Below are 23746 nucleotides of genomic sequence, written 5' to 3' on the forward strand. Positions count from 1 at the left end.
TTTGGAACGTTGCAAACTATTAAAAGAATGCCATAGGCGGCACCTTTTACAATGGTATAAAGGACACAAAAACCGGGCATCTGTTCAATGGAATCATGTCCTCTTTATGGATGAAAGACGTTTAACCTCACAAATGATTCTCGATGCCAGTTGATGAGGAGAGAGGTGCAGGTTTTCATTCCACTAAAATCAAGAAAAAGTCCAGGGGCGATCCTGGTATGCTTGTGTGGGGAGGCATAATGATGAATGGAAAAACGGAGCTCTACATTTTCGAGTGAATTTCATTAAACAGAGATCATTAACATGATGAAGCCATCCTCAACCATGAGTGTGTATTCCGAGGTAACATAGGTCCAGACTATGTTTATGGGCAATAACAAAACGCCACAAAGCTCTGACTGTTCAGGAGTTCAGAAAAGTGAAGACCAAAGTCGAATGAATTGGCCAGCATTCTCTCTTCAATTAAATCCGATTAAACATATTTAAAATGCTTTAAAGAGATGCCTACCATCACGATCGTATAATTCGTAGACTAACAAACAACTGATACAGATGCTTTTGCCTCAAGAATTGCTGAATATTGTTTTGAGCATAAGTAGAAGATGAAACATAATCACTACAGTTAGCAGTTATTAAGGGCATCTGTTTGTTTTTCTCTTCTCGACCAGACATTGTTTATTGTCACTGTCACACTGACAATAAAACCTCTTTCTGGTTCGTTCTCTAATACATGCGGACAATTCATTTTTCATTCATTTTTTTCTACTAAACTTTTTTGTCCTTTTAAGTTCTAGATTGTATTAAATACTAGTTGTATGAATTTCGCGCATTGAAACTAACTTTTTATTGAATTACAGCTAAATCAGAACATATAACATATTCTTACAGGGAACATTCTAGAGTTATGTAGCAGAAAATATGCACCATAACATTCTGAACTCGGTTTTTTTTCTCCCTTTATTACTTCCCTGTGACAGCAACTGTTTTGTGCAGTTTATTTTCTCACTCTGTATTCGTAACTATATGTTTCGACGTAAAAATGACTTATTTCTGTAGATCTAACTTACCTGCAAATTATGAAACAGCTATTCAGAACCATCCAGTGTAAACCGTAATAACAGTGTCACAAATCCTGTGACTACTGTAGGGTAACTATAGCCCTTAATCACTAGAAGAATAATCTTTAGAAACATTTGAATTGCACAATAAAATTATTTTGCACCCTAATCTTGAAATTATTATTTTTATTAATTAATTCTGAAATTAATATAATTGATAATAATTCTATGTTCTAAAAATTATCATGATAGAAAAATACGCTCAAAAGATAATGAATTTTTTTCAATGAATTAAAATCACTTTTTTAAATATATAATACTAAAACCAGTAGTGACTCGACCATCAAGACTGCAGAGCAGCAATTCCTCCTATATTATTTTAAAACGTGTTTTTTCGTTTTTAATCTGATTTAATTATTATTACTACTATTATTTATTCATTTTTTGGATTCAGAGTTCAGCAAATAGCGAAAAAGAAAAATAAATAAAAATAATAAGAATAATAATGCAGAAAATGAATTAACAAGTAGGAGATACACAAGCCTAGGGCAGTATGTCAATTTGCTTTCAAAGCATCCAAATTCGCACACTGCGCATCTATTCCAGTCAAATTGTCATGAAAAGTATTAAAATATGGGGGGGGGGGGATAATTAACAGCAATTTTATGGTTTAAGTTACTGAGTTGACTGTCCAAAAACAGGCCAGTAAGTTTGCTCCTGAAGGACACTGGTTTTTCAAGTTTAAATACAAAACCATTAATCTGATAAAAATTTAACTTACTAAGTTAAGATATTAAAAGTATCTATAGAATGAGCTGTCAATTGTTATGATAAGATAATTACACCAGGAGTAAATTTTAAAAAAGAACAAATTAAATTTACGTATAATTTTTGAAATTCTACTAAAGTATGTATTCTACCGAGTATTACATTGAAGGAAACAACTGGTAAAAATTTCATACCGATATCTGCATCAGTTTCTTAAAAATTCCGAGTTTATCGGGAAAAAATAGAGCTGTCAAAAAAGGCTCATTTGTACTTTTTTATCAATCAGAATTCATGGACTGGGAAAAAAATTTATTCTATTAGTGTTATTCTACAATTTCAAATCGTATCAAAATGATATTTTCAAAATAAAAAGGGGGGGGATAAAAATTAAACTTGAAAAAGAAAAAAAAAAAGTTACTTCATGGCAACTGATTTATGAAGAATGTTAAATACTTCCATCGAATATTTTTGAGGATCAGGTTTGGCTTTCACACAATCGTTTCTTGATATCCGAGGATAAACTCGCTTTCGTGACTTTTCTTTCTTTTTCTCTCATTCACTGTGTTATTGTTTCTGTTTGCGCTCCCATATTTCCGAGAGAGAATCACATCTGATTTAATATATATTCTTTTTCATTTGTTTGAAATCACCATCAAAAAAATTATGTAGTAATTTTCTTGAAAACAATTTAGATTATCACAATTAAAAATTTCTTGCTATACAGAGGTGATAATTATGTTTTTAAATATATGTCAATAGCATTCTCTTGAGAAAAAATTTCTACAGCACCAATCGTTTCTGAGCTGATCAGCTACAATTGACTAATACTACTAACAAATATATCACAGTAACTGCATGTACTTAACATCTTTAATGTGTTAAATCATTACCTTTAGTAAAGCCCTTTAAATGATCTTTATGTATTACAGGAGATGTGGTTTTCTCTGGTTTTACTGTATTAGTATTATCAGGAGCATCAATATCAACATGCTGTTCTTTCAGTGGTTCATATTTTCCATTCCCTTTGTATTCATCAGAAATATCTGGAGATTTCCTATCTTGAGGAAGGTGAACAGCAGAGCATCTTCAAGCAAAAGAAAATAATTAATAATTTGCAAAACAGATGTTTAAAATGAAATATTTCTTCACATATTATCGAACAGAGCAAAATTCTCTAGTGAATAAAAAAAAAAAAAAAATCAAAAGTAACATAATGCACAAATGTAAAATTCGTTGATTTATTTCTTCAAAAATTGAAGCATTAATTAAAACTACAGATTGACACCTTCTTTTCAAATGCAAAAAATAAATGAAAAGGATGTTGTGAGTGGTAATAATATATCTTATGAAATTAAAATATAAAAAAGTAACAAAAGGAATGATATGAAGTACACTTCCCCTTTGTATTTTCTAACAAACTTTTTTAACAACAAGGACCATTTTTATTCCTTACATATATAATATTATTTAAATAATTTTCGAATAAACATATATCTATAATAATCAAAGTTCAATTATACCATTTTCATTAATACAATAAAATCATTTCCATTTTTTAAAATTCAGATCATAATATGAAACGAATTTTTATAAGAAAATCAATCTATAAAAACACTTAAAATTCTAAATTTCAGCGAGATAATTTATCTTGTAAAAAAAAAAAAAAAAAGGGAAAGAAATTTGTATACTATAATTCCAATCCATTATGCAAACATTGGACTTGAATTTAATTGAAATGGTTTGTACAATAAATTACATTATACAATATTTGTTCAATAAATGTGTAATTCGTAAGTACAATATTTGTAAAAAATTAAATATTTTAATATGAATAGCAATAGAATATAGAAATACCCTACGATTTTAGATGAATTGAAATATTAAAATTAAATTGAACATTTTTGGAAATGATAGATATTGCATTTCAAATAAATAAATCTATTCACAAAAGAAACTGAATCTTGCATTAAAAATAATCTAACCCTTAAAATTTACAAAAAAAAGTATTAAGTAAACTACATTGAAACATATAGTTATCCGTCAGGTTTCTGTTGATAACGTTGTTCCAATAATTGCAATTTCAGTAGAAAAAAGAAAAAAAAACATAAATTTGTTTCGTTGAAAGTATAAATAATTTTATAACATATTATATGAAATAAATTCATCTCAGATTATTCAAACGTATTTGAATACATATTCTCAAATTAGTTACCTTTCATTCACAGTTTTTGGCTCAGGCATAGTATCATACAGGTCCAGTAAGTAAAACATTGTTCTCCAACATCTAGGATGCAAATCTTTAATTTCCCCTAATAATGTGTGTTCAGAAGCAGGGGCAGAACAAGTGTCGGGAATATCGATTGCCACAGATTCACTAAGAGTGAAGCTTAGAGGACTAGAAGAACGTTCTTCTTTAGAGGTCATCTCTTGTAAGTTTGTGTAACCTTTAGTACTTGCTCTGAGTCTTTGAGAGAGAGTATGAGGTCTGCGAATACCAGCAGTTAAACTGGCAACACCAACTGATGAAGATTTTGTAGGTGTAGGAGTGGGAGTATTGAATTTTGCTGGGGGAGGACGCGGAGAATTAAGTCTGTAACTCCCAGTTTGGCTTTCAGAGGGTGAAAATCCCTTTTTGTCATTTTTCACACTTTCTTTAAAAGAACTTAGTCTGTTTGCCTTAAGTTCAAGTCTTGTTTCTTTAATATTTTCATACATGGTGGAAAATTGATGCAGTAAGCGAAGTAATGGCATGTTTACCTGCTGAGCAACAAAATTTATGTCCACAGTAAAATTAATAACAGTAGAATGCCTTGAGTCATTTGTCATAAACATTAAAGCTGGCGCAGTAATTAAAATATCATTGCTTATGCTTTCAGCCTTGTGATGCAGTGTTTCTCTTAGTTCCATTTCTAATGAAAATTTATCACAAATAAATGTAGGTGTGTCCATGCTAGTATCAATAAAAAATTTCCCATGCATATTTGATTGTTTACGATTTGTCTTTTTCTTTTGCCGTGCATTACTTTGATATTCAGATTCTACTATATCAATCTTTAACATTTCAACAGCAGTGGACACAGATATTTTTGGCCCAAATATTGCACTGAAAGATGTGTGATGAGTTTGGTTTGGAACACCAATGCTATTAAGAAAAGGCTGAAAGATAACATGAGCATCAGCTAGTTGAATACTCAGAGGAGCAAAATTAACTGCAGCAGCTATAGATTTAGGCATTTCAGTTTCAAAACTATTTTCAGTAGCAAATGTACTTTTCTTTGATTCCATCTGAGCACGTTCAATTCGTTTTTGATTATTGGTACTTCTAATATAGTCTTGCTGCCTTGCCATCCAATTATACAAATCTTCATCAACTTGATCCATATCACCATTAACTAAGCCCTTTTGTGACGTGCCAAAGACAGATGATTGCAAATTTGGTTCAATACTTGATAAACTCCAAGTAGTTGACTTTAGACTATGTCTACTATCATTCCTCTTTAATTTTGATATTGCATTAACACCATACTGTTGTAATACAAAGCCATTAGTTTTGCTGTTCATGCCCCCAGCATATCGACCAGGAGAATCAAGAGGGCCACCTAAAAGAGGAAATGCAACACTTGCTCTTGAAGTGCGTGGGGGATAACTAGGAAGTTTCCTCCTGGATTTATGGGGACCAGAACCACTACTCACAGCTTCTTCTGTAATTTCTTGTTGACTGCTGCTAGAGCGAGAACCGGTATCTGGACTGGAATAAGATTTAATAGGCGGTGTCCCTTGGGATGGCACAACTTTTTGTCCTTGTGCAACAGTTAAGGATCCACCTTCAGCAATTAACAAATTTGTAGTTTCATCAGTAACTTCACATTCATCTAAAGATAGTTTATCATTTTCTTCATTATTGGATAGCATGGCATCAATTTTTGGAGCAGAAAAGGATAAGTTCAAGGGTCTCATGTTTTTACGAAATCGAATATTTTGTTCCACAAGGAAGGGCATATAAAGAACATTTTTCCATTGACGACTAAGAGCTATCAAACCACGATATAGAGTTTTAATTTGAGGAATATATTCAGGAGACAAATTTTCTTCAACAGCTTCTAAATTTACTTGTTTCAAGTATCTTCTCAGAACCATTAGCAATTGACAAGAAGGGTCTTCTTGCAAAGTTTTTGCCAGAGGTGAAAGCTTCACAGAAAGATATTTACTCTATAAAATAAATAAATAAATCTTAATGACGGAAAAGCAATTTTTACATGCTGAATTTCAATACTGTATTGATTTCAATGAATGTGCTGAGAATATTACATATGTAAAGACACATGAAAGCCAGCTAAACAAAAATTAATTTCCATGGTATTAATTTCTGCACTTTAAAAAGTTATAAAGTGACCATTTGAGATTAAACAAAGATTTTTAATTTATAGGACTTTTAAAATATCTATTAACTTTATATAAGTGATATTTTATACAGAAATCATAAATATTGAAGAGTTGCTTTATTTATTTATTTTTTTTAATTTGTGGTTTGATTTGAAATGTCATACAGTTTCTTAGAAAATTATTCCAGAGTGAAAGGCTATAAAACAAGGCAGTTAATATATCAAAACTATACATACATTTCTTCAATTAGTGACAAGAAGAAATATGAAAATAAATAAATCATGAATCTTATTGCAAATAAATTTTCCTAACATGGTTTAACATAATTAATTCAATTTTTAAAAATTTCTATTTTTGGAATATATAAAATGGAATATTATGTTCAAATGAATTAGTCATAATATGCTCCATGGGAATTTTAAAAATAATAATACCATTTATATTATTACAGCTATAATTTTCAGATACACACATGTTTAAAATAATTAAAGCTTTGATTTGATAAAATTATGTAGTTATTACAATCTATATTCAAATATGTTAAAAAATTTTGTAATGCAAATTATAAAGGATTATCATCCCATATTTTCATGCTATCATCCGACCAAAAAATAGCTCAGCTGCCAAGAAAGTAAATAGTTTAGAATCAAAGTATTTTTATTGCTATTTTTTTATTATTATTATTAATCTTATTTTTACTATATCTCTGTGAAAATACAATTTCATCCAAACATATGCCCTAGCATGACTTTTCAGGATGATCACAATGTAATTCCTATTTCCAATGTAATCCTAATTAAGATATCAAGTGAAGTGCAGATACAATATACACGCACATTTCATAAATAATGAACGAGGCTACAATTAATTGGAATCTTCAATATTCACTATATAATAAGTGACAGCAAATGATTAGAATTTGTATCATAGATTTGAGGGTAATAATATTTTGGTACTCAAATCAGATGAAAACTAACAATAATAGCTATAACACAGAGTACAAGTAAAGAATGAAAGATTTAATAGGAAAATTCTATTAATTAACCTTCTCTTAAAATCATAGAACCTTTATGGAAATTAAGAAAATAACATTATAATCTAAGTAGATAAAATGATTACTCAAGTATTTCAAAATTAATAAATGCATTTATAACTGCAATAACACAAAATGTTGACAGTTAAACTAAGATTGAGCAATGTAATCATATATGGCGATTATTTAAGAGATCTTAAAGACTGCTGTAGTTTCCCTAAACTACTGGACTCAAAATGATGAATATAAAAACAATTTTTCTTCAATATGAGGCAATAAGTAGAAAAAATGTCGATGAAGTATATTTTAAAATTATAGTAAATTTTTAAATACCTTAATAGGCATATGTATACTTTGAACTTCTAAAGCTTCAGCCATAAGACAAGCCATAGCGGCTGCAGATCTCTGTGCTGTTTCTTTGGCCATTTTTCGGACTGAAACTAAAAGACGATCGCTTGGTTTCAGCCAAGCATTTATTGATGGAGTGGCTGTACTTAGCAAATGCCAGTCTAATCTGTTTGAAGAAAACATATACATATAAAAAGTAAACAGTTTTGACCTTTAAACAGGCCTAAAAATTATTGCAGATTAAATAAAATTTCAAAACGTACTGAATCCAGTCTTTTATGAAGAATCATTAAAAGGAAATGCTTTTCTTTTACAATTTTAAAAGGTTGAGTAAATTTTGAAAAGTTACAAATTGTACATCATAGTATTATTTATCAAATTAGATATAATAAATGAATTAGAAATATATAAATTCAGTGAAATCAGTATACAGAATAACAAACGCAATTATTGTGATAAAACTCTACAAAGGGTATGTTCGATCAATTTATGACAAGGGCATGAGGAATTATTTAATATCCAACCTAATAAATACTTTTACTTATGCTTTCAAAGATTTTTTTTTTCTTTCTTTCTACGCAAATCGTCAATTTTAACAAAAATCTCAACAATCCATATTAAAGCCGACACTTTTGAAATCTTTAAGAACATTAGCAAGCGCATCCAAAAATTAGAAAAAGATTGAATAATATACAAGAGTTTTTGAAGTGTTGAATAAAATTCTTTTATTTAAAGATTGGATAAAAGGTTTAGATTTTTCTAAAACGGATAAATATTATTAATTTTTCATTATAAGAGATTCAGCATCCTGTATTCAAAACAAAAACACATAAATACAATAAATGAATTATATTTTAAATAATTTAAAATTAAATATTTCAAAACTGACTATTATTTAATGGGGCATTTCACATATGCCATTAAATATTACTGAAAATAAAATGTTTGAGGTATCTCACAAAATCTTATCTTATTTCTAAAAAGGCAAATACTTCTACCTTCACTTATAATAATATTTCAAAGAATATGTTCCATGTAGAAGAAGTAATAATGAACATATTAACTATGCAAGGAATATTTACAAGAAATAAAATAAAAGTATGCAAAAACGTACCGAGTGAAATCAATTTTTCGTGTATTTGGAGTCCTTGGAGGAGCAGCAAAGTTAAACCATACAGTTTTCAATTCAATTATAAATGAAGATGCATCTCCTTTTAGATTTTGATGGTGAATATTTGATTTGCTACCATCTGAACTGCTATAACTTCCACATTCCGACACGCAAGATGGAAAAGACATTTTAGTATCCCAATGGTCATCACAATTGCCGGATTTGAAACTATGTCTAGATGGGGAAGGTTGTTCATTAGTTGTATACATTTTTCTTGTTGATAACTTATTTTCTTTTGGTATTTTAGGAACATGTTTTTTCTCCTCTCCTTCAATAGCTGGTAAAGAATTATAACCCCACCTTTTTACAAACTTTACACCTATGTCTTCCAAGCCGCATTCAAACATTATAAAACCTAATTTTTCTTCATCTAAATATTGATTCCAATCAGAATCCATAAAAGTATCTTGTTTTTCATTTTGTTTAGAAAGTTGACGCCCAAGGAAACTACAGTTCTCAAAAGTAAATTCGACTTTACTTCTGTAGTAAGGTATAACAGTTAACATAGCTTCTTTTAGAATGCTGCTATTGTTCTTTAATCTTCGCAACTGGCAGTGGATACATGTCACGGAAGCGGATAGAACAGTTTCTTCTTGTTGAGTTTCACTAGTTTCAACTGTTAACAGTTCAGTTGGCAAAGAATCTGTTTTTGCTTTTTTGGATGAACGTTCATTCATTTTTGAGCGAGCTATATTATCACTACAATAGTCAGTAAATGTCTGTATAACCTTTTTTGCTTGGCAGCTATGAGATAGCTGGATAAGAGTATTATCTACACAAATTGAAAGAAGTGAAACACATGTTAAATCCTTCAAGTTATCAAGGGCAGAAAATGCGATCACTTCTTCTACAATAGATGCCTGCATTATGCTGATATTTACCTAAAATAAAAAATAAACATTGAAATAAAATAATTATTTAATACAATTTCTCCAAACTAATAATTTTACACAGCAATAAGATTCAGCTAGAATTTAATTAAAAACCATTTTTTTTTCTCCTTATAAAATGGTATTATAAAATCTACAGCTGGGTAGCCACTCCACGGGCAAACATTAATTTACTTCCCTCATTCATTTTTATCCTGCATCTCCCTCATTCAATTTCACAATGAAGTGTTCTAACTTTTCATAAAAATCCATACAAGTTCTTACATTTAAGGGTTTTTAAATTTGAAATTGATGTTTACGATCAACAAAATGTCAAAGAAAACGTTTTGAAAATTTCCCACAATCATATAAATTCCGTATGTGTTGTAGGAGCTAAAAACATTGTCAAAACAAATGTTATAATTTTAGAAAGACAGAGAATTTCTCCGGAAAGAGAAATATATTAAAAAGGGGTTTGACTCTAATATATGCTATCGCATACAATCATAATTAATTTAATAGCCTATTTCTGAAAAAATGCCATCCTACATCAATAATAATAATAATAAACGGTTAAAAATCATGAAGCTGATAAAGAAAATCACAAGTGTTGATGATAATCAAAAAGCAGTAAGGAAATATTTCCATATGCTTAAAGTTCTTTTATTTTTTGTCATGCATTATTTAATATTAGAGGTCTTTGGTGATCAGGTGATTCATCCATCTAATTAGTTAAAAATTCAAAATTTATTTATAGTAGTTATTATTGTTGTACTTTATACTAATAATTAGAAATTAACGTTATCCAAAGAAGTAATTTTCAAGTAAAATAACATACTTAATATATGTATACTATATATATAACGTAATTTTAGTTTAGGAATTGATTGTTAGAATTTACCAATTATTATACATTATATAAATAGAATGTCCCCAAAAGATTGAAACACGGTTTAATTCTCTACCTATTACAGATAAGTGGACAATGCAAATTGCAAAACTGTTCAAAATAATGTACAAAATAAGACTCCGTTAATAAAAAAAATTTTTGCCGTTAATTTTTAAATTTTTATCAAGAAAAATTTGGTCAATTAGAAAGTATTTTTTTTTTTTTTCCCATCCAACAAGAGTATTAGAAAAAAGCTGTATAACTGAATCTTTAAAACCAAATGAATCATGATACAGAGAAGAAAAAAAAAATGATTTATGACATTTTTCAAATCACGTAAAAAGCTGTTTCTTCGGTAAAAATGGAGGCCATATACAAATTGATATTCAGAATTTTCAGATCAAAAATGCGATAGCGTGTGCCAAAAAAAATCCCGAATGCCCTTAAATATAGCTTTAACAGACAGAGATAAACAGTGGTCTACCCACGCGAGCAGCAGGATGCATGCGGCCCTCAATTTATTTTTATGCGCTCGCAGTTGGCACACATAATTAAGAAAAATCATGCATACATATCGATAGACATTTTATAAAATATATTTTACAAAGATCTTGTAATTATTTTTAATTTCTGGTATAATTAAAATGAAAACGAGCAATAATACAGAATATACATTTAGAACTTAGAATAGTAGTAAAACTCATTCAAAAGATTATAAAAATTAAATTAGTAAAATGAAAAAAGAAATCTTCTGCATTTCACTATTCAGATTTTAAAAAACATTTTAACATAAATATCTGGTATATTAAATTCCAGTTACATGAAAGAAAATAAATAGTCTGTGAATTAGTTTGTTAGAATGTCGCTTTGGAAAATTATAATAAATTTGACAGTAAATTGCTTGCATGTATTTATTTTGTATTTTAATTTTTACAAATAAAAACTTAAAAGTACGTGACTGTGCTGAGAATATGCCCTAAACAGGCGAAAAGGGTTTTAATGTAAATATTAACATGCATTTTATCTTGTTATAATATATAACACATTTTAGCTCTAATTTGGTATATGGTCCCTACGCAGCTTGTTCGATTTTCAATGAAATATAACTCACTCAACTTAAAGATACGAATATGCGATTTTTTATAATGATATTATTACATAAGAAATTAAAACTTCCTAATTGATAAAATTTGTCTAGAGAGGTCGCATAAAAATATAAAAAGTGTAACTTAATGGAAAATTAACGTGAATTTTTTTTTTTTATTAACGTGATCTTATTTCATGCCTTATTTTGAACTACTCTGCAATTTAAATGTTACCACTTATCTCTAATAGGTAAAGAATCAAACTGCGTTTCAATCTTCTTTGGCAAGCAATGAGGCAGAAACTGTAGCTGCATCCTAATACCCATCATCAACCACGATAAAACCCTTCCAATAGAAGGCATGTCCGTCATTGTCATGGAGGTAACTGGACCCCACCTCGTTACTATGACCACCAAAGAAACGAGAAAAAACCTCTATACCAAAAGTTTCTACTATATATGTATAAAGTCCTCTCATATAAATGTAATGTCCCAGTGGAATTATATTTAAAATAAATAAAATTTAGAAACAATTTTATCTTGCAATCGATTTTATTATAAATATTCATCATTTCAAATTCAATGTTTCCAATTCAACAAAATTTAATTTATTTTGTAGGCAATCAAAAGAAGATCTTTGCCTACTAATTCTTGATTCAATTTTTAGCAAATTTCAAAGTATCACTACTAATAATGAGACAGCTTAAAAAATTGGTATATTAGTAGAAGAGATGCATTTTATTATATATCATGTTAACATCAGTGCTAAGTAGCTGTTCAGAAGCAATAAAATAAAATAAAAAAATATTTTACTTTTAATCGTTTAGAAAATATTTACGATTTCTATTTTATATGTTGCAAATGAAATCTGATTAGTCACATACAGCACTTCACATCAATGTAGCTAATTATTTTTCAAATACATAATTTTTATTTAACTATTCACAAAATTATAAAATTTGTTAAATTTGAGTTGTGAAACATTGCAGACAGGTTTTATCTTATGTGGGGTTGGAGGCCAGAGATGTGTGAAAAATTAACAAAAATGCAGCACTTAAGTGGGGGGGGGGGTTAGTTTTGGCAATTCTGCCAAGGGCGCAGGTCCACCTCAGTATGATTCAGACTGAGTCAACCATGAAATGTTCCCTCTTCTTTATACTTTATTTATTTTTCCCCCTTTTATCTCGAGTGGTGAATACATAAAATTTTCTCCTTGCATGAACTTGATCATAGATCTCAATAATTAAAAAAATTATAAAAATTAGACTACCATCGTACAATATTTAAACTAATAGCATTAGAAAGATAAATATTTGTACCTTACAATGGCGTAAAAATAATGCTGCAAAACAATAAATAAAGGTGTAATTTTTGTATGATAATTCTTTTAGAAGTTATTGACCGAAAATGTTGAAATTTAACTTATTTTTGTAAATAATTAAAAGATAAATAAAAATTTTAAAGAGAGAGAGAGAGTTTGTAGATGTAAATTCCCATCCTCCAAAGCATATCTTGTCACATTTGGTAGCTCTAGGTTCAATGGTCTTTTATGTAGATCGCCAATAGACATACGGACTTTCATCTTTATTAGTATTGAAGATTCCTGAATTTCTATTTTTAACCTTACAGCGGACAGGCGTGTTTCACAGAGATAACAGAGAAGTATTTTGTTTTAAATCGTTTTACCACAAGAATCTATGAAAGCATGACTTAAGCTATTCTTGAAATTCTTTTCAACAAACTTTTAGCCAAAGTTCGGTATTCGAGGCGTTAATAAAGCCGGGGATTTCTGTTTATATTTCAGATGTATGCACGGCCGTTCAGGTAAATTTTTGCTGTATCTTTTTTGTTTGTTTGTTTGTTTTAAAAATAACGTAATTTCAATCCAACGGCTTGTGGTGGACCTGGTTTTATCACAATGACGTCACAGTTTAAGTTGCGTGATCCTGCAAGCGGATTTATTATATGTGCACGAGATATTATTATACTGCACCTGTATCTTTTTTCTTTTTCTTCTTAATGTTTCCGTTAAATAAAGATTATTTTTTAGTTATTTTTTACGCCGTAATTGAATTAAATATAATAGACAACATCCACATTGGTGACCCGAGAAGCAAATGGAAATCATTTCCAATTTTGAAAAATAATTAAATGAAGTCATCAGAAAATTCTGAAAAAATGGCGAACCTGATTGTTTAACGTAAAACAACGTTATCTATCACTCTTACTCGAAGCTTTCGAAATCCATCATCATCAAAATCCTCCGTACTTCATCTTCAAAACTTATACTTTAATAAAAAAGAATTTTTTCTGCTTACTATGGTGAGAATATTTTGAAAATCCGTCCAATAATTCAAAAGTTATAACCAAGTAAAAATCTTTCTAGACGGTAATTAGAACACTCTCCATTGAAGCAATGCAAGTAAAAAACTGGGAAATACAGTAAGACTTTTTCATCACTCAAAACCTCTCTGCATCAAATGAAAACAATATGTAAGTTGCCTTTTATCAAAAATTAGGAAGAATTGTAACTATTTTTAGTGTTTTCTGATCTTATTTAATCTTTAACAGTAGTCCTATGAAACCTTCAAAAGTCGCCCTATAGCGCCAATGTTTACTTTTGATTCACGCCAAAACCGAATTTTCTCCATAGACTCAGTACTAAAAGTTTGGCATCGTTGAACTATATTTGGCGACATTCTGATTTTTTTTAAACTCAAATAATCTAAAATTTAGCCAATAGTTAATGGTCTACAGTGAATTTGACCTCGCTTATTTCAAACATGCCTGATGATAATCAAGATTCCGTCAGTAATGACGTCACAATTTCTCGTATTGGCATCAAATTACCGTCTTTTTGGAAAGCTAATCTTGCATTATGGTTTGTACAGCTTGAGGCACAATTTGTCTTGGTCGGAATTACTGCTGATGATACCAAATTTAATTATGTTATTTCTACAGTTGATTCTCATATCTTAAATTCTGTTAGTGACATAATCTTGAAACCACCCTATAATGATAAATATACTATTAAAAAAAACGTTTGATTGAATTACATTCCGAAAGTGAGGCTTCAGAAATTCGTACACATTTACAAGGATTGGAGCTTGGCAACCAGAGGCCATCTCAATTGTTAACACGCATGAAGGCCTTGGCTGGTGAGACTGTTGGCGAACCACTATTAAATCTAGCTTCCAAACGGCACTCAAACGATCTTAGCTACTTTAGATAAGATATGGGTGGTTTGGCATCCATTGCAGATAAAATTAGTGATTTGATATGCCATTCAAATATTTATACAGTTCAAGCTACAACTACAACTTCCGATACCCGAGTTACTCAACTTCAGCAGCAAGTCGCTCAGCTAACTATATCGGTTGGCGAGCTTACTTCAACAATACGCCGAACACGTTCGCCAAGTAGGAATAGATAGTTTAGCTACGGACGAAGCCGCTCTCGAGACCGGTTTCGGAAATATAAAGAACCTTCAAATGGCATCTGCTTTTATCATATTAATTTTGGCAAAAATGCAAAAAAAATGTAATTTACATTGCTCTTTCAACTCTAAGGAAAACTAAATGGGCGATCATCCACTGGCCTTGGAAACGATCGCCAGATAAGTCGAATCATGTTGGCCGATAAAATTAGTACATTAAAATTTTTAGTGGATACTGGGGCAGATGTGTCAGTTTTGCCGAAACATTATGCTCCGAAAGCCGATCCCTCAAATGAATTACTTCTTATAGCCGCTAATGGTACAAAAATATCGACTTTTGGTCGAAAGCACCTGACTCTAGATTTGAATTTGCGTCGAACCTTTACGTGGTCTTTTATAATTGCAAATGTTAATCAGCTAATAATCGGCATTGACTTCTTGAAACGCTATAATCTTTTGGTGAATGTTAAAAGTGGCTGTTTTATTGATGGCATAACTAAATTATCTATGCAAGGCAAATACACAAACACTAAATCACTAACGTTTGGTATATCAATATTGCTTGGTGATTCAGAATTTTACGGAATTTTATCGCAATTTCCGAAACTCACCAATAAGTCCACTAAAATCCATCCCTTTATTGAAACAACTGGCCAACCAGTATTTTCGAGACCTCGTCGCTTATCTCCCGAGTTGCTTAAAATAGCATTTCAGGAATTTGAATTTTTAATGTCTCAAGGGATTGTGCGTCCTTCTAGCAGCCCTTGGACAAGTTCTCTACACATTGTAAAAAAACTCTAACGGCGAATGGAGACCCTGTGGTAACTACCGTCGTTTGAATGCAATTACCATTCCTGATAGGTATCCGGTACCTCATATCCAAGATTGCACTCAAATTTTATCCAATTAAACCATTTTTTTCCACCCTAGATTTGATGAGGGCTTATCATCAAATTCCGGTTAATCCGGCTGACATACCAAAAACAGCTATTACAACTCCATTTGGTCTTTTCGAATATGTTTTTATGCCCTTTGGCTTACGAAACGATGGCCATACTTTTCAACGTTATATACATCAAGTTTTGTTCTAACTTGATTTTCTGTGTGCCGTATTTTGATGATGTACTAATTGCATCGAATAACCCAGAAGAACATAAACAGCATTTAAAGCAATTATTTGAGCGATTTTCTCAGCATGGTTTAAAACTCAACCCTTTGAAATGTGTTCTTGGACAACCATCAAAAAAATTTTGGGATGTCTGATCACATCCGAAGGTGTCAAACCTCTACCAGAGAAGGTTGAGGCTATTTCTCAATTTCCCAAACCTCAAAATATTACTGAGCTTAAGCGTTTTTTGGCAATGCTTAATTTTTATCGTCGGTTTTTGCCTAATGCCGTGCAAACACAAGCTAGTTTACATGAACTTTTTAAAAATTCAAAAAAGAACGATAAGCGACATGTTCCCTGGACAGACAACTCTTTGGAAGCTTTCGAGAAATGCAAATCTGATACTGCTAACCAGCTACTCTTACTTTCCATGAACCTAATCAGCAACTATCCATCATGGTCGATGCTTCTGACTTAGAAGGATAGCTATTCTGACTTAGCTATCCTTCATATTACTACATCCGATGGTCAAAAACCACTTTCACCTTCAGAACGTAAATATAGTATGTATGATAGGGAACTTTTGGCGATATATGCAACTATTAAACATTTTCGATACTTATTGGAAGGTCAAAATTTCATAATATTTACTGATTATCGACCTCTAACATTTGCTTTTACTAAAAAATCAGATTCTTCTTCTCCAAGACAGCTAAGATATCTCGATTTCATATCTCAGTTCAGCACTGATATTAGGCACATATCGGGTTCAGAAAATGTAGTTGCCGACACATTGTCCAGAATTAATGGTGTGCAATTGCCAAAAGTTGATTTTTCCGGCCTTGGCTAATGCACAAGCTTCTGATGCAGAACTTCAAACAATTTTATCAAAGAATGAAATGTCACTTGTTTTAAAATCTCTCTCGACTGATCCTACTTCATTGAAACTCTACTGTGACGTCAGGAAGGACATAGTCAGACCTTCAAAGTAGAGGTCAGAGAGTTTTAGAAAGATAATTTTCCAATCTTTGCACAATCTGTCTCATCCAAGTATCCGTGCAACTAAACGTCTTATTTCGGAGAGATTCGTATGGCCATCTATGCAAAAAGACATTTCAAATTGGACTCGTTCATGTCAAAATTGTCAAAGATGCAAGGTAATTAGACACACCAATAGTCCTCTGAAATCTTTCCATCTGCCTTCAGCGAGATTCAGTCATGTTCATCTTGATCTCGTAGGACCTCTTCCGCCTTCAAATAACTGTGAATACTTACTCGCCTGTATAGACCGTTTCATTGGATGGCCTGAAGCAGTTCCCATCTCTGAACTGCCGAAACCGTTGGGCGTGCAATCATTGGTCAGTGGATCTCACGCTTTGGTTTACCTTCAGTCATCACGACGGATCAGGGACGACAGTTCGAAAGCAATTTGTTTTCCTTGCTGAGCAAACTTTTAGGTGTCCAAAAGATCAGAACCACTCTTTATCACCCGTCTAGCAATGGAATAGTCGAGCGGTTTCATCGTTTTGAGACCCCTTCACTTAACATCGAACCTCACGATTTTTAAAAAAAATTTACGAACTGTGATGGAGCAACTCAAACCTGCACCAGCTGCATCTCACGATAGTAAAAAAGTGTTCATACATCCGGCTTTAGAGTCTTGCACTCATGTATTCTTGCGTCACGATGCAATTAAGAAAACCTTGCAAGCACCGTATGATGGCCCTTACTGTGTACTCAGACGTACTGATAAAACTTTCACAATTGTGAAGAACGGTAAAGAATTTACGATCAGCATTGATTGTGTGAAGCCCGCGTTCTTCGAAAATTCTCATCAGTCACCTGCACCAATCATATCACTACCATCAGCTGCAGTTTTATCTTCAAAGCAGTCAGTACTTCAGCCTTCTCCGTCGATTCCTGAGTTACCTTCGAATACGGCTCCACCACCTTATGTAACCAGATCTGGCCGTCGAATACGCTTTAACCCTCGTTATCTCTAATGCAGTGCCTGCTGCATTTCAGAGAGGGGAGTACTGTGGTGGACCTGCTTTCATCAAAATGACGTCACAGTTTAAATTGCGTGATCCTGCAAGTGGATTTATTATACGTGCACGAGATATTATTATACTGCACCTGTATATTTTTTCTTTTTCTTCTTAATGTTTCCGTTAAATAAAGATGCTATTTTTTTACGCTGTCATTGAATTAAATATTATAGACACATCCACATGCTATATTCCTAATTTGATAAACAATACAGAAAAGCTAGTTAGAAGGAGATATCTACAACTGCAGGCAAATACTTTTATTAAAGCAAACCATGAGGTATAAAAAATGCAAACCATGCAAAATGACAGGCACACTATAATCCCAAAGGTGTCCCATTTTTTCAGAAATTTATATGTTAACAGTATTTTAAGCATATTTGGTTAGACTCGTTTTTTTTTATTTCTATACCGCTTCTACAGTTTCCCATTACAAATAAAAATATTTCAGATGTAATATTAGAAAGTTCATTTATTTATTTTCGGGTTTATTATTTCCATTCAGCTGATTCTTTGATCATTTTATACTGTTTTTATGTTTTATGATTACACTGTTTCCATTCCTATCTAAATAAAATTTGTTTGCTAAAATATCTGTTTGAAATAATTGTATATATTAAAAGTTATCCAATTAGTTAAATTTTTAAATTTTAATAACAAGCCACTTAAAATTTATAATTTTATAACACTGTATATGAGATATAAACGCAACCATTCATGATTGTATAGAGGAAGCGCCTGCTGAAAAGTTAAGGAAATTAGTTTTATAAAATACTTTTACTTTTCTTATTTTAACGTTAAATGAAATTATAAGCTACCTTTTAAACAGTCATTAGGCATACTGAATTATTTGAATTTTCCACAGTGTCCACTAGATAAATCTCAACTCATGAATATATACATCATGCTTTAAAAATAAGCAATAATTAATAAGAGTGATTTCAAAAACCTATTACTATATGTTAACATTTATGTACTGACATTTCAATGACAAATTAGAACTTAAATAGTGAACCGCTATTTTACGCTTAATGTTAATAAATGGTATGTAAAGAAAGTTTCATAAATCATTTAACAAACTATTAATGTATAAGAAATTGTTTAAGTTTTTTGGTACATACACCATACTACCATTGAATAAAAATATGAAATTTCATTATTTCAAAATAACATATTTGATATATAAGGAAATAAAAACGAATTCACTTTTTAAATTATACTTTTTAGATGTGTTATAATTTCAAGAATGCTATTAGGCATATTTAGAACGAATTTCTGAAGTTATACAACAGCAGCTTAAAGTTGTAAATCTAGTAATTCTTTGATCTCGATTAAAAATGTAAATCTAGTAGTTCTTAGATTCTAGTAATTTCTTGATCCAGATGGCTCTGAATCTTGTATAAAAGATTCAAATACAGAGATAATTCTTGAAATTCAATCATTAACTAATATTTCCCGCCGAATTAAAATTTCGAATCTGCAAACAAGCTGTCGATTCTCTTCATGGTATTTGAATAAAGAATGAGATAAAATCCTGGACACTGAATATTTTCTCCAAACGTCGAATTCTATGAAATGAAAGAAATAACACAAAATTGAAAATACTTGTGATTTAAATCTGTAAAACATTTCTGTTGTGACAATTATTTTGGGGAAAATAATCTAGTACATTAAAAGATATATGGATATTATGAAGCTTATTTACATTCATCTTACAGAAATGAAACTTTATATTTGACTTCCTCATTTCAGAATATTTCAGATCATACTTAGATCAGGCCTGTTTAATTGATAAGAGCCTGTAACTTAAAACTATGAAAAGTTTACATGAACTTAAAATATTCAATATGACAGATAATTTTTGCATATTTTATGGGCAATAGAAATCTGCGATGAGCAATAAGTAGAGGAAACCATACAAAAATATTCGCTCAAAAAGAGATGTTTTCATAAATTTTTGAAAAAAATTTCTATTGCAAAAACTTTCTTCGTAATTTTACTTTTAACAAACTAAGAAGTACATGATTAATTGTTTGTTACATTATGCACAGAGTTCTTTTTTTATCTAAAATCTTAATTTTCTGCAATGAAAGTGAGAACTATATGTAGTATTATACTTTGCATTTGATGAATAAAAAGTGTGAAACATAGCTTCAAATACCATAAATTTCGAAGAACAGTGAGTATCTATTTTATAAGTAAATATGCAACAAAAGCAAAATCTCAAGCTCTTACTCTTTAGAATTTTACTTACTCTTAGAATTTTCTCTCATAGAAGAAAAAAAGAAAATATATATATATATATGACTAAATATAATATACTAAAAAGTACGTTTTTTTTAAAGTAAAATATGTAGATACAATATTCTTACCTTATTCACCTTTATAAGAGTTCTTGTTTGAGTTGTACGTGTTTCTTCATAATTGTTACCCAAATTTTCTGAACTTCCATTAATATTTTTCTCATTTATATTACGCTTCTTATATTTTTCAATTATTTGAGCTCTCAACTGACTCAGATGTAAAATCTTTTCCTTTTTCAGTTGATTATTTTTTTGAACTTCATGGGAACACATCACATGCAGATGATTGACTATGGTGAGAGGATGAAGTTGTACTAATGTAGGAGTTAAAACGTCAATAAAACTAAAATAAAAAAAGATTAATTACAATTAGAAAATAACATAAAAAAGCAAATTTAAAATATCTGACACATTTTTAAAAACTTTAAAATCATATTAAAACTCTTACCTCCTCAGACTTTCAACAAACAATGGAGAAATCATAAAATGTACATCACCACTCAGTTTGATCACTAAAACAACCTTTGAAGAATTTTTTGAGCTATAATCACCACCAATGCAATCATCTGAGGAAATAAAATTAATACTTTTATCAGGCTAAAAACTACAAAAAATTTATCACATGAATTCCATATTTTTAAATTTTAATTATATTTTAAAAATATTTTTTATACTTTCATAATAAGACAGGAAGAAAAATCACTAAAAACGTTTTAAATCCATTTAAAGTCAATTTTCAAATTTTTAATTTATCAAAATTTTTATATCAATTTAAACTAATATTCAGTTAATTAAATTGATAAAAAACACTTTATATCAATTTAACAAAAAAAAAATCATGCATGGCTGATTAAAATGAACATATAATTCATAATCTAGAAATTTAAAATACTCTTGCTTCAAGTGAGAGTAATAGCTTTATATATATGAAGAGAAACAAACTTTAAAAAATGCACATATGAGAAAATATTTGCCCTCCATACCTTAATACTTACATTATCAAAAACTATATATATTAGAATCAAACTAACACAGGAAAAACATCTTTTATTATTCAGATTTTTTTTAACAGATATATATCATAAGGCATTAATAATATACAATAAACTGTTTCAAACTACATATTATAGAACAACTGCTAGATGGAAAAAAAATAAAGAATAAAATAATAACTCAAATTTATATATGCTAGCTTTCAGAAATCTCTCACTGACCTTTTTTCATTTCTGGATGGAATAAGCCTGGCTGAAATTCTTCTTCCGAATGTGTGGAGACAGATTTTTGCACATGGCAATATTTCTGGCGGTAACCAGGTACTTTACTTTTATCAACCATATGTATTGAAGTATAACCCTCAGTTAAGGGTACAAACTTTGGTTTCCAAGCAGAATGCATTCTATTAAATATAAAATCTCTACAGTGGCCACTATGATGACTTCCAGATTGATGCATAAATTGAGGTAATGGAGGTGGCTGAACCCATTGATAACATTGAAGTTGTGTCATATGTGCCATATAGCATGACATCAGCAATGGTGATTCAATGATTGGTTTGTCCATCTGATTATGAAGATCAACCAAGGCTATATCTTCTTGAGAAGACATAGCAGACAAAAAGGAAGTGCTTGAAATAGAATTTGAATCTGATGGATCATGATGATTTCCACAAGACGGAGTTCGTTGTAAAACAGTTACATGCAAATCACTGTCACTTGATTGTTGAGATGGAGTTTCTTGTATATCATGTAGAGACCTCCGTGTTGCTGAAATTTTTCTATCAACAGAATTAGTACCGTTTTTGATTATCACATGTCGCTTTTCTTCTTCACTGTGACTTTCATCTAACGTTACAGAATCTCCATTTTCAAGAGATGATATAGCATCTTCATCAGCTGAAAAATAGCTTTCTGTTGAATGAGTAGATTCAGTAGAAGCTGCTCTTCGAACAGAGCGAGGTGAATAACTGCGAGAAGCAATATTGGCAAGTGAATGTCTAGAACCATTATTTTCACCTCGTCCATTAGGGCATGTATTTAAAGATATACGCGAACTGTAACGATTTTGAGATAAGCCAGGACTAACACTTCCTTCTCTGACAGGAGCAGAACTTACAGAAGATTCGAATGTATTCTTCCAATCATCATTCTTTACCATCATTTTTCGTTCATGTTTTCCCGATACTGGAGCAGACTGAGCCATCGAAATTTGAAACGAAGAAAGAACTGATGAACTAGATGGCATTGACATGTGAGTAGGACTGCTGAACTGTCTTTTAATGCAACGTACTTGACTATGCCTATGTTCTCGAGAAAAAGATGTAATACTTGTGTCACACTGTGCATTTTCCAAATGATTCTCATTAGTAATTTTGTTGTGACTGAAAAAAGATATTTTATCATCTAGAAAACTTTCTGAAAATGCACTGTGTCCTCTTGGAACAAACTGAGAATCAGTATCAGACGATCTCGAAAGTATTGTATCATTTACTTTACTGCTACTAAGAGCATTTGAACTATCAGTAGCAATAAATGATTTTTCAGAATGACTAGGACTGTATCCAGTTTTAAGAATAGGAGCATTTTCAGGAGCATCAAACACAAAGTGACCTCTGTGTAATAAACTTTCTCCATACCCTAAATAGTTGTCCGTACCAATTTGATATCTAGCAGAAACGACATCTTCATGATGATTATTCACACAAAAAAAATAAACACCATTCCGGTTGCTTCCAAAAAAAGCGCAGCCTCCGACACATCCACATTTTCCATTTACTGACTGGGTAATTGTTAATGCGTCGAGGGGCCATAAAAACCACAATTTTTTCCTTTTAGCATCATGAATTTTTAAAAACTTATCCTGTTGAATTACTTCATCTTTCTTCAATTGGGATGAAGCTGCATCAACATACACAGGTCCAAAGCTAAAACCTCCAACTTCTAGCCATAATTCAGATGAAGAATTTTGTTGTGATCCAAGTCCATGACTAACAATACTATATACAGAAGAGCAAACTAGATTTGAACTGATTTTGGCGTATTGTTTAAATTGCACATGCTGAAGGAGCATGCTCAAACCAGATAAAGTATCTCCTCCATGTAAGTTGCAAGTTGCTAATCTCAAAGGGAAAATCTAAGGAAAAACAAGGATATAATTAAATATGAAAAAGAATATAATTGAGATAAATATGCAAATGATTAATACATGAAAAATGTAATATTATTTTAAACAAATTTTAAAGAGAAAAATTG

General features: G+C 30.8%; 1 protein-coding gene across 1 annotated transcript in view; it reads right to left on the reverse strand.

The window, feature by feature from the left end:
• The window catches only part of LOC129959052 (bridge-like lipid transfer protein family member 1), a 133609-nt gene that overhangs the window by 65798 nt on the left and 44065 nt on the right, over positions 1-23746 (reverse strand). The window contains exons 18-24 of the mRNA XM_056071845.1: positions 21713-23627; positions 20947-21064; positions 20568-20841; positions 8705-9642; positions 7576-7756; positions 4039-6035; positions 2717-2910 (exon numbers count right to left, since the gene is read on the reverse strand). Of these exons, the coding sequence (XP_055927820.1) occupies positions 2717-2910; positions 4039-6035; positions 7576-7756; positions 8705-9642; positions 20568-20841; positions 20947-21064; positions 21713-23627 (5617 nt within the window). The remainder of the gene's footprint in view (positions 1-2716; positions 2911-4038; positions 6036-7575; positions 7757-8704; positions 9643-20567; positions 20842-20946; positions 21065-21712; positions 23628-23746) is intronic.

Source organism: Argiope bruennichi, chromosome X1, assembly GCF_947563725.1.
Source record: "Argiope bruennichi chromosome X1, qqArgBrue1.1, whole genome shotgun sequence".
NCBI lineage: Eukaryota > Metazoa > Arthropoda > Arachnida > Araneae > Araneidae > Argiope > Argiope bruennichi.